We start from the raw sequence: 16,792 nt of genomic DNA on the forward strand, positions 1-16,792 counted from the left end.
AGCACCCTCTGCTGCCGACAGGCAGAACAGCAAGTGCCGTTTCAGAGTTCCAGATCAGTCTCTCCACTTGCAATTCAAAGACATGAGTTTACAATAAATAAATAGTAAATAAATCACATTGATTACACAACGCTTTTAGAAGGTTTTAGACACAGTGTAAGGCAGAGTATTTTAGAATCAGTATGTTACTAACAGAAGCAAGCAACAAAAGAGAAAAAAGAGTTTTCTCTGTATGTGTTTTTCCTTTTTGGCAGTTTCTTCAGCTTACTACAAATTCAGAATTCGAGCAGAAGTGGAAGCTTTTATAAAATTTTAACGCGCATGACATACATACACAAAAAATCCCAACTCATCCTCTTAGACACCTGCATCTTTTTTAAGGAAAGATTATCCCAAATTATAACGGACTTCCTCACACAGAGGCATTACCTTCAGCAAAGCCTGACTGAATCTTCTCATCACGTTTAAGTACATTTCGTGAGTCTTTGGGTCCCTCTGCTGAGTATCTTGGTCTTCACACTCCACTATTACATACCTGCAGCATAAAAACAAACCAAGTTATACCATACTCTTGCTCTTGGAGCTGCATGATTTGAATGTAACACTTTAGCCTTGTATTACAGGCTTGGAACTAAAAATGAAGATGAACTTTGAGATCTTTAGCTCAACCCACAGATGAACTCTTTAAATTGCATAGTCCCCAATTTGATTTGGATCAGGAGAGTCTATCAAAGTGTCTGTGGTTTTTCACTTACAGTGAAGGGTCATCACTCAAAGAGGACACACTTGAAATCCTAATCATATGAACACTCTGTCCAAGAAGTACAACCAAGAACGTTTTGGACTGCGATACCACCTGCTATATAATTTAGTGGCTGCAAACTTGCTATTCAAGATCACCTACAATACAAGGAGAATCTCATCCACCCTATTTTACCATTAGAAATGGTGGAAGGAAAGGTACTGGTCCTAAAGCAGATCCAGAGAGTCTACATGCCAGAGTTTCCTTTTCTAAAACTATGAACTAGATACAAAACTTAATAGTACAATCTGGAACACTTACACTGAAAATTTATTTTGATGTTAAGCAGTCATTTGGAATGCTTTTGTCTAAATTTCTATTTGCAGAACTGACAAGCAAAAAGTAGCTTTTTATTGAAAGCTATGTACATATCTTCTTTCTGTTGGTCAATGTATCTCCTAGTACTACCCAGCAAAAACATGCAATAAATATACAATAAATTAAAAACATATAATAAACACTATTAAAAAAAGGAAAGAATTAGCATCTCAGTAAATTTTCAAACACTGCATCTGGATTCAGAAGTGACTAATTCAAGACATTCTCGTTGACATTACAAAGAATCTCTTTGTGAGGGAACAATTGTGAGACGACTAGAGGTCTGTCATTTGCAGCTGATCAGATTTTAGCAGTCTTATTTATAAATACACAATATATTACATCCACTTGAGTAAGGCATATGTAACTTATTCCATGTGTACAACCCAATGAAACCTGTAACTAAAGATTCCTTCTAGCGCCTAGCTAATGCAGCGTTATAGACTGTTCTCTCACAAATGTCTGCATAGAAGTCCAAAGTCTGTGCACCTAAACTTGAAGGAACAGGGGAAACAACTAATTGAAAATGTGCTATTTTCCATTTATTAAGAAGCCCTCAACAGTTTCTCAAAGCTATCTTGAAACAAAGAGTAAGAGTAATGCTTCATATTTGGATAGATGTCTCATCTGTTCAAAGAGGAGACAAAAAAAGCAGTAGCACTGACTTGTGAGGTCACTGCTAAAGGACAGGATAGCTTTACAAGACAAGTGACTGAGCAGAAGGTTTCATTTTCAAGGGTTATTGTACTTTTTCCATTGATTATTTTAGCTGCATGCTGTGTCTGGATAGTTGAAACATACAATTGATCAGCAGCCATAAGGATTTATGGCTACGTCAGCTCAAACTGTGGCTGCAACATTTGTATTTTGTCAGGGAGAAATTAAGATGTCTGGAAAGAAAACAGAGAATAAATTGACTAGGGTTTTTGGCTTGGTGGACTTTTCTTATTTGTTTTGTTGAATTTATTTTTTATAAGTCCTAAGTCAAAAAATTCATGGAGTTATGGACATTTGAACTTTCTGTAGACTGAGTGTTTGAGATGTTGTTGAAATGTAAGAGAACAGCTTCTATCAATCTGATAGAAATAAGGTAAGCTACCAACACTTATCTTAATGAAGAATATTCAATTAGGTCAAGCACTTGGTTTCTACTCAAACCAACTCAGCCTGCAATTATCTTAATCATTTACATTTAATAATAATTTTTAATGAAGTCAATCATTATCTTTGGCCTCTGCAACAGAATTAACTACTGCTTGCAAATGTATTTAAGTCATTCAGTTAACTATCTTAAAATTCAACCTACTAAAAATAATTACACAATAAAACTTAGGAAATTATAAGTGGAATCTCTCAGCATAATTTATAGGTTTCTTGCAGGAATTTTATAAAAACAGTTTGCTATGTTTACGTTACATATCACACTTAGTTCCCAATTCACAACTTATCTGAGGTTAATGCTCCGCACACTAAAATATGATCATATGCATTAGCAGTATTATTTATTTGATGCAGCTATAAAGGTTATGAGTGAGAATCATATGACTTAGCTTTAGCCATGTAAAAGGCAACTAAGGTCTTGCTTTTAAAATACATGTGTATATACAAGTAAATAGCTGTGAGTGTTGTGCATATACAGAGGCTTGTACATTAACACACACATAGACAAATACTTTCACACAGTACAGGTCTACTCATCTGAGCTTGCTTCAAATGAGAAAATTCCTATCTGCAAATTCTTGTTCAGAAGGCTTGCAGATTACTATTTTAGGAGTCTAATTTTACTCTTAAGCCACTGAGCTGAGACAAGATCCTAAGCAATCCTACCTCTCTATGGTACAGATGAACCAATGTTTACAACTAAAATTCCCCCTTAAGAATGCACATATCTCTAATCACATTTTGTTTGTGCTCATAACCATAAATGGAACAAAACTAAAATTAGGTTACAACAAAAAAATACTGCTTTATGAATCTTCATGACATACATGTTTTGAGTAATATTTAAGTACATAACTTCAGTATTCTAACCAACATTGTTGAACATTATAAGCACAAAAATTACAACCACACAGACAGCAAAGTAGAGCAAAGGTGAACTTAAATATCCTCCCCAATACATAAATAACTTAAATGACAACTTATGACATAGCTGAGCTGCTTCTTGTGACACTGTACCTAATGTCCTAGACATCACCTTCTTTTGTCTTAACAGTAAAACATATTTCTGCATTTTATAAGCCTTCATTTAAAAATTACTATCTTCAAATGCATATTGTTTTAAAATCTACTACTTTACCCTAAGAAAATTTGAGATTCTGAAGCTCTTAAGACACATCATCTTTTGGTAAGCATCCTTCTGGGAATTATAGCTTTGATTTCAATTACATTTTGATACAGTATAAATAAACAGTTTCTAACATACCAGTACAAGTAGTTTGCCAACGTGGAATTTTTGCATGCCCGTGATATCAAGAACGTGCAAAGGTCTTGCTGGAAGGGATTTAGGAAGAAATAAAAAAAGAGAAAAAAATTATAAAGAAATCTAAGCATCTGAGAGAGAGATAAAGTTAAGGAAAAACACCAAGTAAATATAAGAGTTGTGAGAGAGATATTCCCTTCTAAAATCTGAATCCAATCCAAACTTAATATTTAAATCACACTAATATTCCTTTAAATTCAGCAACACAACCAAAAGTAAAAGGTCTGCTACTCCAGTAATATATTTACCCACATAAAAAAACTACATGAAGTTCTCCAAAAAGAAACTTTTAATGTAATTTCTATTCATATTATGTTACTACTTCCTCCTATGGATTTACATCTTGCAGTAAATGCCATAACATTCAACCCCCAAAGAGATTTCTCACTCTGTATTCAGAGCATACAATAAATTTATATGGACTACACAGCATTCAGCTGCTGCTTTCAGGTTTAATAGTCCAGGTAACAAGAAATCTGTGTATCTTTACTGATATGCTCAATTTGAGGCTTATTTTCTATGCAGTATTAAGACTCAAATAGGACAATTTGTAACAAGGAATGGATCTAGTTCAAAGACCAATTAATCAGCGTATCACATTAAAATCAGATTCCTTCAAAATGTCTTTACTTTCAATCTTTCCCTTCCTCTAGTCCCATTCCTATTACTTGTCTATTTCTGGCATAAACTGCATATAGACCTTGTCAGAAGTAAATCAACACAGTGTCTCACCTAGGTTTAAAAAAGATGATGTGCCAAAGAATACAGCTACAGGAAGAACAGCTTTCAGAGACTGAATTATTTGGATAACTATTTCTCCTAAAAGACTGTTTTAGAACACCTCGAATGCATGCAGTTGTCAGTGTCTAATCAGTATGTGATAGCTTTTGCTATCACATAATAATTTTCTCCCTTACAAAGTACTTTGATTTCATGAAGAATTCTATTTCCAGTCCCCCAATTTTGGATACTGTGATCACGTACATAAATAGATGACCTGTAAAAAACCTCAGTTAAGCTATTGCTATTTTCTTAGCATTTACTTCAAACCTATATTCTTTGGGCACTTTAAATATTCAGTAGGATACACCCAGAGGATCCAAATATTCAAACAAAAGCAAGTAACAGTACCATGTCACTGGAAAAGTACAATAAATACAAAGTAAATTATGTGACTTACATCAAGGTTTTCATTTTCTGCAAGCTCTTTTGTCTTAGAAGTAAGCGGTGGAGAGGAAACAGGTGGAACAGGACTCATAATCTGGGCACTGCACAAAGGAAAGCACATAATTAGCATGATTCAAAATTCTTGCTTAGGGGTCAGGGAGCATATATGGAAATCACAATGAATTTCACTTCCACAGGATAATAAATTCAGAAAACTGGAAGAGAAGTATCTTTGAAGGTAGCATCCCAACCCTGTTTCAGAACAAACTGCATGAACAGCAACTTTGACAGCTGCAGTTCCTGAAAACAGCTAAAATCTGTGCCTGGAGAGCTATACAGTTTATGCCTGTGAAGGACATTCACTTAAACAAACTTTGCATTTTATTACATCTTCCATACAAAATAAGCAGACATAGACAGAAATTAGGGAAATCTGCATTTTCAGGAGCTTGCTCAAATTTTCTTACATGCAAATGCTAATACACAACACCTGCAAGCACTAGTCTTTGGAATGCAACTACATACAACAGAGTAGACAAATGCTTATTTGCAAGGAGAAGTTTTCAGATGATAAATTTACCTGAAAGAGTAATTAAATAGCTCTCCTAAGTACCATTGCAGCCTCAAAATACACCATCTTTCTCACCACACCCACTTTTATAGCTTTGCAGAAAGATCAATGAAAAGCTGTAGAATAATAACATAGAAAGTACACCCTCATATTACAAGTCATTAGAAGCTTAAGACTGAAAATCCTGAAAATCTGTACCAAACATTCACAGAAGAGTTTGGTTATCAAGTTTGTTTGCACTTTGCTTAATACTTTATTAGCTACCTCAGTTGTTCTTTTTGGATTACTGCAGGTATAAGAAGTATGCTTCCACAGGTCTCCTCCTACACTGTCTTTTGCAGAAGCAGGATGAAATTTCTTCCCACTTCAAAGTGATTGGACTTTAGAACCACATTCTCTGATGAAAATGGGAAGTGGAACCTCATAAAACTTCAGTGAAGACATCTTAACTTTTGCAAATACAGAAGGAAGCAAGGGCTGTGTTTTTCCTGCTCTACAGAAGTTTTCTTCCTTTTGTACAGTAAGATCAAAGGCCACAACTTTAACATTGTTTGCTCTGTAAACTATGTGTAATCAGGAAACACATTTAATGATTGTTCAGGATTTGTTGGGTTTGCTCTTATTCTTGGGATTTTTTTTTTAATGTTCAGATTATAAAATAACACGTTGAACATGCAATGCTCCCCTAAAAAGAGAAAAAAAAATTGATGGCTTAGAATTTTACATGTTTCTACCTTTCTGCTCAAAGTCTAAGCTTCTTACCTGTCTATTTCTGGAGCATTAGATCCAGATGTTGTCATAGTTTCTGACATGGAACCTTGACTGTCCCTCTTGCTAGGCTCCAGGCCATTCTTTATGTCATCAAAGTTCTCGTATTTCAATGCTTGGACTAACTGTAGCAGGTACATCAGCAAATCCTTATGGAGGATGAAAAAATCCAAGTGCAATAAGAGTGTCAGTCAAAGCAAACTAGAACTTCTTCTGTTTAAAAAATTGTTATTTACAAATAAACATCGTCAGGATTTAGCAACTTCTAACAACCCAGAATCAAGAACCACAGAAACTGAGGTCTCCCTAAACAAGCAATATACAATAGCTACACTGCTGTTAGATGCAGTTTGACTCCCAAAAGATACTGAATTGCAATTCTACTATTCTTTGTTACTCAAAGACAGTAAGTGCTAATTCAGTGACTATTCAAGTGCAATTATTAGTTTAAAATTCTCTTTAGTGAAGCTGCCCTAATTGCTTCCAGCATCCAGAATACAGCTTTCAATTTGTGTCTCACAAAAAGAAAACTGAAAATTCAAGTATAAAATCTTGATTATGGTATCAAGATTGGAGATTCTTCTCTTATGGACTATTTCTTTTATCCTTTGTCTAGCTGGGGATCTAAGAGAATCTAATCTGCTTTAGATTGAAGAACAGAATTTTAAGCACTTGCTGTTTAAGATCAATTTGTTGCAGTTACTGTTCAACTTGTTCTGTTTACTTACCTTCCAGTACTTTGCAAAAGGTGCATTTTTAATGTCAAAGCAGTATGACCTAGGCTACTGAAGTAGGCTTGAAAAAATATATTTATGCTCCTTATTTTAAATTCTATCGATTGCCAAAGATTCAAGAATTATGGTAATACATTCAAACCTGGGTTTGCTTTTTTTTTAAACTATCAAAGTAAAATATATAAATGACTGATATTTAATATATTAGATTCTATTAAGTGAGTTCTATTCATAACTACAGCTCATCACATTCTAATCAGAATTAGAAAGCCCTCATTTCCACAGATAATCTTCTACTCATTTTCTTTAGCAAAAGAGTATGATGATATACTGCTTCAATTCACCAGATGGATCTGCTGAAAATTCTTCTGTTGACTATTTAAATTCAGAGCACTTCTGCAGGTTAACATTCAAAATTTATCACTGTTTTTTGGTGAGGGCATACTGCTGTTTTATTTTGTTTAACAAAACCAGCTACTACTGGCTGTTCATGCTGAGACAATTATCAATGTGTGACACTTAATAATGTGAAGATTGCTCCCTAAAAACCTTACAATAAATAGCAACACAGTGAATTATCTTTTGTTTTCCTTTACCAATATTCATTACAATATCATAAAAAGTAGCAAACATTTCAAGGAGTCAATGAGACTAAAAATCCTGAGATTAGCTGATTTTTCCGTGTACCCACAGACCAGTGAATACCTCATCATCAGCTTGCTGAAGCCTGGCAACAGCATAGCGCCGCACCGTTGGGTTGGTGAAGTGAGATGACAGAAGTTCCAGAGAGTCTTCCACATCCATGGGCTTCCATTTGCCCAGCAGCTCCAGTGCTTGCTTTGCCTCTTGTGGTAGATCCCAGTTGACACACTTCAGGAACTTTGTCAAGGCCTAAATAAGAGATTGGAAAATTCATCAGTAAAAAGCTAACCCAAAGAAATTATTTCAAAAATTAACGTCTCACACAAAGATAAAACCAGATTCAGATGATGTTTACATAAGCACAGACCTGGAAAAGCTTACTGATATAAATGACAAGGTCCCTTCCAGCCCAAACCATTCAAAAACTCAACTTACCTTCTCCTGATGTGTGAGGTAATATCTGAATTTCCACACCAAATCCTGTTCCTCGTATGTTAGTTGCTTTGTTGGTGGATAACTCACTATGATCTATTTGATACACAGTCAGAAAATGAGTTTAAAAACGTGAACAGGCATAATCAACAAGTTAACAAAGTATACTGTGAGAAAGCACAACATTGACAACATAGAAATAGCTAGAGAAAGATAAAAGCTTTCCAACAACACAAAGCTATGGCATCATGGTGATACTCCTCACTTAGATGCTTGCTTGAACTGACAGTGCAGGCAAACACAGTTGCTTTAAGTGTACCACTCACACCAACATGACATGCACAAAATACATATTCTTAACCTCACTAAATGGTTAAAAAAAATGAATAAGCACCTTGTGTTCCTTCCTGAGTTGGGCTGTTCTAGCTATGCATTCTGAAACATTTCATTCATGATTTTCTATAAACTGAAATTAACTGCATTTTTCCTTGAACCGTCACCATACATTATTACTAACCTACCTAATAAAATTGAACTTATCCATCATACAACTGACTTACATTAAGCTGGTCTCGTGTAGTTGCGTTAGGCTTCAGGTCATGATCAGAAGGTCCACTTCTTAAACTTCGAGCAAGTTTGTGATGTTTGCTTTCTACTAAGTTCTCCTAAACGCAGAGGGTAAGTCAGTATTTATAAACACTAAATTTCAGAGAAAATTACTATTGAAACAAAACCATCCAGCAAAGACTCACCAGTCTCTTGAAAAATGCATGGCAATGAATGTTCAAATCTGAAAGTACAGCATCTTCTGGCTTTTATTTATTTGATTATTTTACAAAAAAAATCCTTTAATAAAATGTGGAGGGTTGTTGGGGGTTTTGAGGGTCTGTTTCAGTTTATGACTTAACAAACCCTACCTTGCCCTTCGGTGAATTGCTGCAAAATGTAAGCGTTTCAGTCAACACATCCGTGATTGACAGCCCTCAAACGTGCTAGGTACTTCATAAACACTTTCTTTAGGATGATGTTTGCTGCATAAAGCTTTGTATGCAAGAAAAAACATCTCAAAAACTTGTCCCACTGTTAATACCATGTTAGAACAGTAGGAGCCACAATTGGAGCCACAGTGCCAACAAGTTTTCAGCAGCCAAGGCAGTTTCCAGCATTGTCAGACTTGCTATTGCAGTGTTAGATTACACAGTGCTCAAACAGTGTTGCCAGTACAAGCCCACTTACATTAAGGTTCCCAAAGCTGCCAATACCAGTCCCACTGAATTGGCATCCACAATAATGGAAATCTTTTCTAGAACTGTACTTAGGCACTGTCTACATGAAAGACAACATACAAGAGAGTGTAGGGAGAAAATACTTTAACAGAGGAAGTGACCAGGAGTTACTGCACCAGTCTCTAAATTCTACATTCCTCTTCAGCTCCCTCTTATCTTCCCACCCTCTGACCTCTTTTGACAACAACCCCCCTTCTCTGCTTTCTTACACCTCAAAAGCAAACACATTAGGCATGGAAAGGAGGAGTGAACATAAGCATTAAAACAATCTTTGTGTTTCAATCTAGCAGCAGCAGAAATAGAAATATATATATATATATATAATTCAAACCCACTGATATTTCTCAATTGGTTAAATATATCATTCCAATGAAATTTTAAAATATTTAAGATGACAAGCTTTCATCTACATTTATGAAAAGTTCAACAGTAATTCTAATACAGATGGCATTACATAGAGCATGCTTACCATAGACATCTGGGGATCTGGAATCTTAACAATTTCAGGACTTGTTAAAATTGGAGATGACTCATCACCATCCTGAATGACAAAAAGTTGAAAGCATATTAAACATCTCAAGTTTTAGCAAGAAAATATAGCATATTAATGCATTATGAACTCTCCTCCAGCCGAAGAATGATTCAATTGCTGACAGTTTTAAGGGGAAAAGAAATAATAATAAACAGATTACTTTTCTAGTTTGTCTTTTTCCCAGATGACAAATGATGTGGCAAGACAGATGAAGCTCACCAGAGCAGACGCAGCCTGACAGCTCACTACTACGCTGACACACAGGTGAGTAGAGAAATTTGCCACTACTGTCCTGTGTCCTCTGGAAGCATGAAGAGAAACAAAAACAAGCTCTGTATTTCCACCAAACCCAAACAGTTTTCTAGAAAAAAACATCATGTTGCAGAAAATATCTCCTAAAAGTTCAACACAGACAAATATAGCACGATATATGTCTTGCTTTCCATCAGAGGTTCTACATGCTTAGAGTCTAATGTGTGCTGCCTAAATAAGGAAGGGAGAAGCTAAAAGACTCCTGTTTGAAACAGACACAAGAAAAAAGAAGCTAAAAGCCTGCCCCCACATTACAAAAGCAGCAACTCTGTCTTCCAGACACACAGCAGCGTGGTTTTGTGCTTCATAATCTCTAGAGGGTAACTAAGCACTAATAAAAGCTATGAAAGGACATTAATTTAAAATACAGAATAAAACAATCAAACTTAGAACAAAACAAGCTCAGCATAACATGTGCTCTGCTTTATTTATACTTAGTCTGTTTTCAATTATTTTGCTGTAAATTTGAGATCAGAATAAAATTTTTTGACATAGCAACATTTCCCCAGTAACTAAGTTTTAAGGTAACTTGCTCAGGTTTCTTTCTGAGAGAAACCTGTTTTTCTCCTACTCTTGCAATCAAATATGCCCTTTGGGATAGCTTTACTTTTATACTTTTCAGAGGTAACTTTCAAAGGAGAAGTTGTTTCAAGGGAGATAATCATTTGTCACTAACAAGATACATGTATTAAAATTGCCATTAACTTCCCAGGAGAAACATCTTTTTTTCCTACTACACAAATTTTATGTTGCTGGCTACAGTAAAATATCTCTTATTTTTAAAATGCCTTTTCAGAAAGACACTTTTAATTGCATTTACTAGTGTCCTATGCCTTTCTGAAGTAACAATTTTGATAAAAGTCAAAGTAAAAGCAGTAAGAACACACATATCCTTTCTAGTTAAGGAAAATAAACATACAGTCTGCCTGTGGCTGGTGATGGTCCCAGAACATGAGCAGGTTCCTTTTCTCATTAGTCTTTTTTAAAAAGTATGCATGCAAACATTGAAGAGGCACATTTGCTTACAATGTCTCTACTCTAAAAGCATATTGCCTAAATAATGAACTTAGCTCTGACCTCACTGCACAGAAATAATAGCATGGAAGTATTTCCATAATAACAAAATATGCTGCATCACTAAAAGTAGACTGAACTGGGCTGGAGTCACAGTGACAGATCAGCATTCACATTGTACTAAGCCTCTGCCATCTCACCTCATCTCATCTCTCAGATCATGTCACAGTAGTTAAATTATATAAAAAATATGAAATTGTTGCACGTGAGAGAAATCTTTCTTTTCATAAACACATCTGATGACAGACAGATTTCTATCTACCAATGCTTTATCTTCCAATTCCAAACTGTAAGGCTGCTATCTGACCTTTCTTTTACAAAAACAAAATATTCCAATGTCCTACTAACAAATCTCCACTCTGTTTAGGACATTCATGTGAAAACCCTGTATTAAAAACTTGACACAGAAGGGGATTCAGTAGCAACAAGCTACTAACTTGCTACTAACAAGTATTCAAATACTCTTTATGGTATACAGGTCCCATGAGGATTCTCTAGGCAGTAGTAACACCCATTCCTGTATCTTTCCCTCAGTGACAAAATAAATAAATAAATAATAAAAAATATCAGATACATTAACTGGAAAAGGAAAGGTTTCATACTGGTAAAAGTGGAGCACTTTTTGAATTAAAAATTCAAAACTCATTAGGATGAGAATGACAAAAGCACTATTGTCTAAAGTTTGCTTACTTACAAAACAAAAACAAAACAAAACAACAACAACAACAAACCCAAAAAACCCCAAACAAACAAAACAAAACCAAAAACAAAACAAAACAAAAAAAAAAGCAAAGCCTTCCAGTGTGTCATGTCAAAATGTTTATAAATGAAGGTTAAGGAGTTTTTTTCCAAGACTAATGTTAAAAGAATCATTTGTATACTCATTGCTGGCAACTCTCTTTGGAACATTTCAAAAGAATCATGATAATGACTATTTATTTAAAACTCTTTGAATGCAGTCAGGTCATGTTGTAGAGTGAAGCTGACAAGTTCTAGCTATTCAGTTCAAGCACCAGGACAACCATTCCCAGTGTTTACTGCACGACAGAATAAAGCCTTAAGCTCAAGCAAAATCTGCCATGAAATCAAGTTTTTCCAAGCATTCATGAGACAAGTTATGGTGTCAGGAGCAAACATTTTGAAACAGACTGTTTAATTAAATACTCAAAAAGGCACAATGACATTAGCTGCCCTGTGAAGGATGTTGGCTGTTTAACTACCCTTCTGTAATTCTACATTATACCTTGAGAGTAACATGTGCAGCACCACAACCCTGGCTACACAAATTTAGTAAACCAAACCAGTGCCTAAATTAGTTCTTGAATTTGGCCAAGTGTATTTTTTTGAAGTGTCTTTTCTGATCATGTCCACGTAGACAGCTTTAGTTCATGTCATGGAAATCTCAGAAATCCCTGACATCCTCTAACTGCCAACAACCACGTGGTTGTGATGAAAGACAGACCAGATCACAAGAATGCAGTGCAGACACTAGGCTTTCAGTAGCCTCTTCCCTCAGTGAATCAGCTCCTCTTGGCTGCAACACTTCCTAGCCCTGGCAGAATCTGAGATGATCTGCTATTTTGCCACCAGGAACAAAAGCAGCATCAATACTAAACAGCACTAACTTTCTTTAAACTGCTGTGTTACAGAGCTCTGCAGGTATTTCACTACAATAAGGTCAGTGTGTGTCCTTTATACAAATACTAGAGTCCATTTAAGACAGTCCACAAAATTTGCAGAATTTTCCAAACCAGCAACATTCCTCTGCATTTGCCCAAAAATCAGTTTTAAAGCATAAATAATTAAGGAGGTTCTATTTATCTTATTCTTTAACCAAAATACCATTTAAAGTAACATCAATGCAAACCAGTATCTCCCCCACACACACACACACACAAAAAAAAAAAAAAAAAAAAAAAAAAAAAAAAAAAAAAAAAAAAAGGAGAGACAACCAGACCAGTGGTATAGACACTACTTCTTTCTTTAAGTCCATGAAAATATCTCTGATAATCAAATTTATTTATCTTTTTTAATAAACTGGATGCAGCAGTGCAATCATTTACCCAAAGACACGTTTCACTTGAAACCTGCACAAAAATACATCAGTGATACATGCTGATGTTATCTGTACCTGGTAAGCCGACAGAATTTCTGCCTAAATGAAGAATCAAAAGTGATGCTGTCATTACTAGCAGACCCTATCCCTCACGTCTTGCATGCTGTATTTAAATGAAGTTAACACAGAAAATGGCAAGAGACACTGCCACCTCACTTCATTGTAACTGAATGTCAAATCAAGAACCTCAAATCCTATCAGTCGCTGTTTAAGAGGCTAGTTCTTCCTAAACACTTGAAAACAAATACATCAACAAAACTGTGACAAGTAATCTCCACTTTGACTATCGGTCACAGGCAGGTGACAACACAACCTTCTTTCATTACATTTAGTGCACTGGATTGGTGATGCCCAATACATAGATTGCAGACTGTAATTGGAAGCATGACAAAACTGAGAAAATGGGCACTAATTTATGTACCGTTTCCTACAGCTGCCAGAAAAGGGTCAAGAACTTGTTGGAAAGCTACTTTGTAACAACAAATCCCTCAAACTGCAGTTAGTTATAGCTCTAATATGTACTATTACACATTCAATTACTTCATTTCCGCAAGAGCAACCAACTCATAGTTATTCTGTTCCATGCACTTTTAATGTGCTTCTGAAACATCTGTTAAAAGAAAGATGCATGCTCAGAGTCTGAATCTTGTTTCCTGTATCATGCAAATCTATAAAACCACAATGATGGAAAAAAAAAATCATGGGTATAAATCAGGAACGATTCATCTATAATGGCAGGTTGCTGGAGGTAAGGGAGAAAAGTCATTTTCAGGAATGCCATGTTCATTCATAAAAACAAACGAGCCAAGAGGACACAAAGCCACATGGTTATATATTTGCATCTGTGAAAGGTATAACATGTTCCCATGTAAAGAGCTAGCTGTTAGTAAAACGTTTCAATGTTTTGATTAATCATATTCTGTTATGCTCTCCAGACAAGTATTTCCTTTATTTCCATAGAAGTAAATAACTTTTCTTTGTTCATGGGGAAACATTGTAGGTTTCATTGCGAATTGTAATACAAAATAGTTCTGCAACAGCACAGTCCCTTACAATTGCTGATTCTAGGAAAAGGGTACAGACACACTATGAAAAAAGCTATTCTAAAGGCAAAAAGATTTGAAACGTGTGGAGAGGTCTCACTGTCAACTACAGTCCCCAAAAAGAAATGCTAAGCAGCTAACCTAGACACAGCTGCCTAAGGCACACTTTCACCTATATTACCAAAATTCACCAAGAAACTAAAGTAAAACAAAGTCACACAAAAAAAAATCAAAACAACTGTCCCCACCCACAAAAAAGCTCCAACTAAACAGTACACTCAGAAAAGACTCCTGAAAGCCAATAAATCCCAAGTCTTAACTGACAATATATCAAATAGTTGAAGCATATTCTGATTTGTCTTCTTTTTTTTTTAAACCTGATTTTTTCTATTTATTCTGTATTTTTATTGCTGTATTTTTCACTGACCTATTCAAGAATTTTTAGTTAGATCACAGCTCTTTTGGTCCAGGTCAACCAGTAATAGTCATCTGCACAGAAATACTTGTAATCCATTTTCCATAATGTTAACGTTTTGTGTACTGAATTAAGCTTTTTAAAATTTTCAGAATAAGTGCAACTTAAAGTTAGTGCCTCTGGTCTCAAGAGCACTCCATCTCCTTCTGCCTTCTTTCCAATAAAGCTGCATTTTTCAGTAACTTTCTGACTTTTTATGAATCTAAACATGATGAAAAACCTAAGAAACAATTTTACTTGAAACCAGATTGTAGATACACTGCTTTTTCCATCTCAGTGAGTCTTTCCACAATACATAGGACCTTAAGAGTGATAATGCCTTCCAATACCACATGATGTCTGTTAAGCTCACTGTTAATCTTTCATCCCATTAAATTTTAACTTGAGAAAAATATGAAGGCATTGCTTTGCAGATCTGTTTCATAAATAGCAAGAAAAGATGCAAGACATTCCAATCCAGAAGTCTTTTACTTAATTACTCCACAGCATTTTCAGTACTGAAGACTAAACTTCTATATTTGTTTATTTTACAGAAAATGTTCACCAGCAGAGCTCAGTGCTAAGTTTTAATAACTCATCTTATATAAAGTTATACCACTCAATACAGGTACATTTCCTCCAGATCTAAGTCATAATTTTACATACATCTACTTGGAAAGTACTGCTGGATGACTGAAGGAACAATAAATCAGAAAGTTTTTAATCACTCACACTTGTTAAATTCCATAATCTTGAACTCTATTACACAAATCACTGACATCTGCAATCTTGTTGCATCTATACTATTTGATTTATACATACATAAACAGTTGCCACTGACAGCTGTCTGCTGCTTCACTGTAGCAGAATATTTCATCTCAGCAGAAAAACCCATTCATTTTAGGTGCATATGCTGCTTTTTAAAGACAACTATAAAGCCTGCAGGGCACATACCTTTTCGTAGTAAACTATTCCATATTCTTTATCATCGCACTTGACGCAACGGAATTCAATCATCAGGTACATAAAATTGGAGCTTCGTTTTTCTCTCTGAGGAAAGAGCCAGCACAGATGTGTATCATTTGTTGCAGGGCATCAATCGTCAGCATTCTCAGTACAGCAATTATCCTACTTCCTTTGTGCTGTAACTGATTAATTAGGTTATCAGCTGTTGTAGCAATTATTTAGTTAATCATTTCATAGAACTATTTTAGACCATACCATCTCCTTCCTGACATTCTTGCTACCTCACATTTCCACATCATGATACACATTCATACTTAATAGATGAAAACCTGTTTTCATCAGGAGCTTCCAGCTGTGGGCTAAACGTATAAAAAAATGCAATAAAGAATAATCAGATGATCTCTGGGTAGTTAGTGTTTGCTTTTTTTTTTTCTAGATCATTACCTATAATTATGCACATCAATGAAAAAAACAGAAGATACAGAAAAAATAAATCATTTTTTTAAACCAACACATAAAAGAGACAAAATAAACTTGGACTACAAGATTAGATTTGTAGCTGATTCATCTTCAGAAGAAGATTTGCTCATGAATGCATTTTTAAATGCTTTACCTAGAAAAATTGCTTAGAACTTTAAAATCTGGGTGGGAAACAAGAAAGAAGTATAACAATAAGTAATTTTAGTTCATTTAATGCATTCATAATGGCTTGACTTTCCACCATAAACAAAGTGATTCTCTGTTTAAACCACAGGTCTAGAAAGTTTTATTTCACTGTACTTTTACTGTCAGTGAAGAGGAAAAAATGAAAGAAAGAAATGGGAATAAAAAAGATGATAGACTAATTTCTAAAAAAATCAAAATACTTACAGAGGCTTATAAAAATACAGACTTTCAAAGCTCTAGTTACAAATAAGACAACAAAAAATCTCAGGGCACAGGACAAAATAGAGTTCTTTGGTGCAAGATGAGTATAACAAACGGTTTGAGCTGATTTTTCTCAATGAGGGTTAAAATCTCATTTAGGCATTAAACTACCAGATTATTCTCTTTTTAAAAAATATTCATTCAAAGCTTACAAATGTTTTTTCTC

General features: G+C 35.0%; 1 protein-coding gene across 4 annotated transcripts in view; it reads right to left on the minus strand.

Moving 5' to 3' along the window:
* PIK3C3 (phosphatidylinositol 3-kinase catalytic subunit type 3) overlaps positions 1–16,792 on the minus strand; it is a 77,710-nt gene that overhangs the window by 50,610 nt on the left and 10,308 nt on the right. For 2 of the 4 annotated variants that reach the window (XM_063422479.1, XM_063422478.1), the window contains exons 6-15: positions 15,688–15,783; positions 9,672–9,743; positions 9,153–9,242; positions 8,477–8,581; positions 7,920–8,012; positions 7,548–7,733; positions 6,103–6,257; positions 4,783–4,870; positions 3,546–3,613; positions 430–535 (exon numbers count right to left, since the gene is read on the minus strand). In XM_063422479.1, coding sequence (XP_063278549.1) covers positions 430–535; positions 3,546–3,613; positions 4,783–4,870; positions 6,103–6,257; positions 7,548–7,733; positions 7,920–8,012; positions 8,477–8,581; positions 9,153–9,242; positions 9,672–9,743; positions 15,688–15,783 — 1,059 coding nt within the window. The remainder of the gene's footprint in view (positions 1–429; positions 536–3,545; positions 3,614–4,782; positions 4,871–6,102; positions 6,258–7,547; positions 7,734–7,919; positions 8,013–8,476; positions 8,582–9,152; positions 9,243–9,671; positions 9,744–15,687; positions 15,784–16,792) is intronic. The other 2 variants (XM_063422481.1, XM_063422480.1) reach the window with 1 other exon arrangement.

This window comes from Prinia subflava, chromosome Z (assembly GCF_021018805.1).
Source record: "Prinia subflava isolate CZ2003 ecotype Zambia chromosome Z, Cam_Psub_1.2, whole genome shotgun sequence".
NCBI classification, from domain to species: Eukaryota; Metazoa; Chordata; class Aves; order Passeriformes; family Cisticolidae; genus Prinia; species Prinia subflava.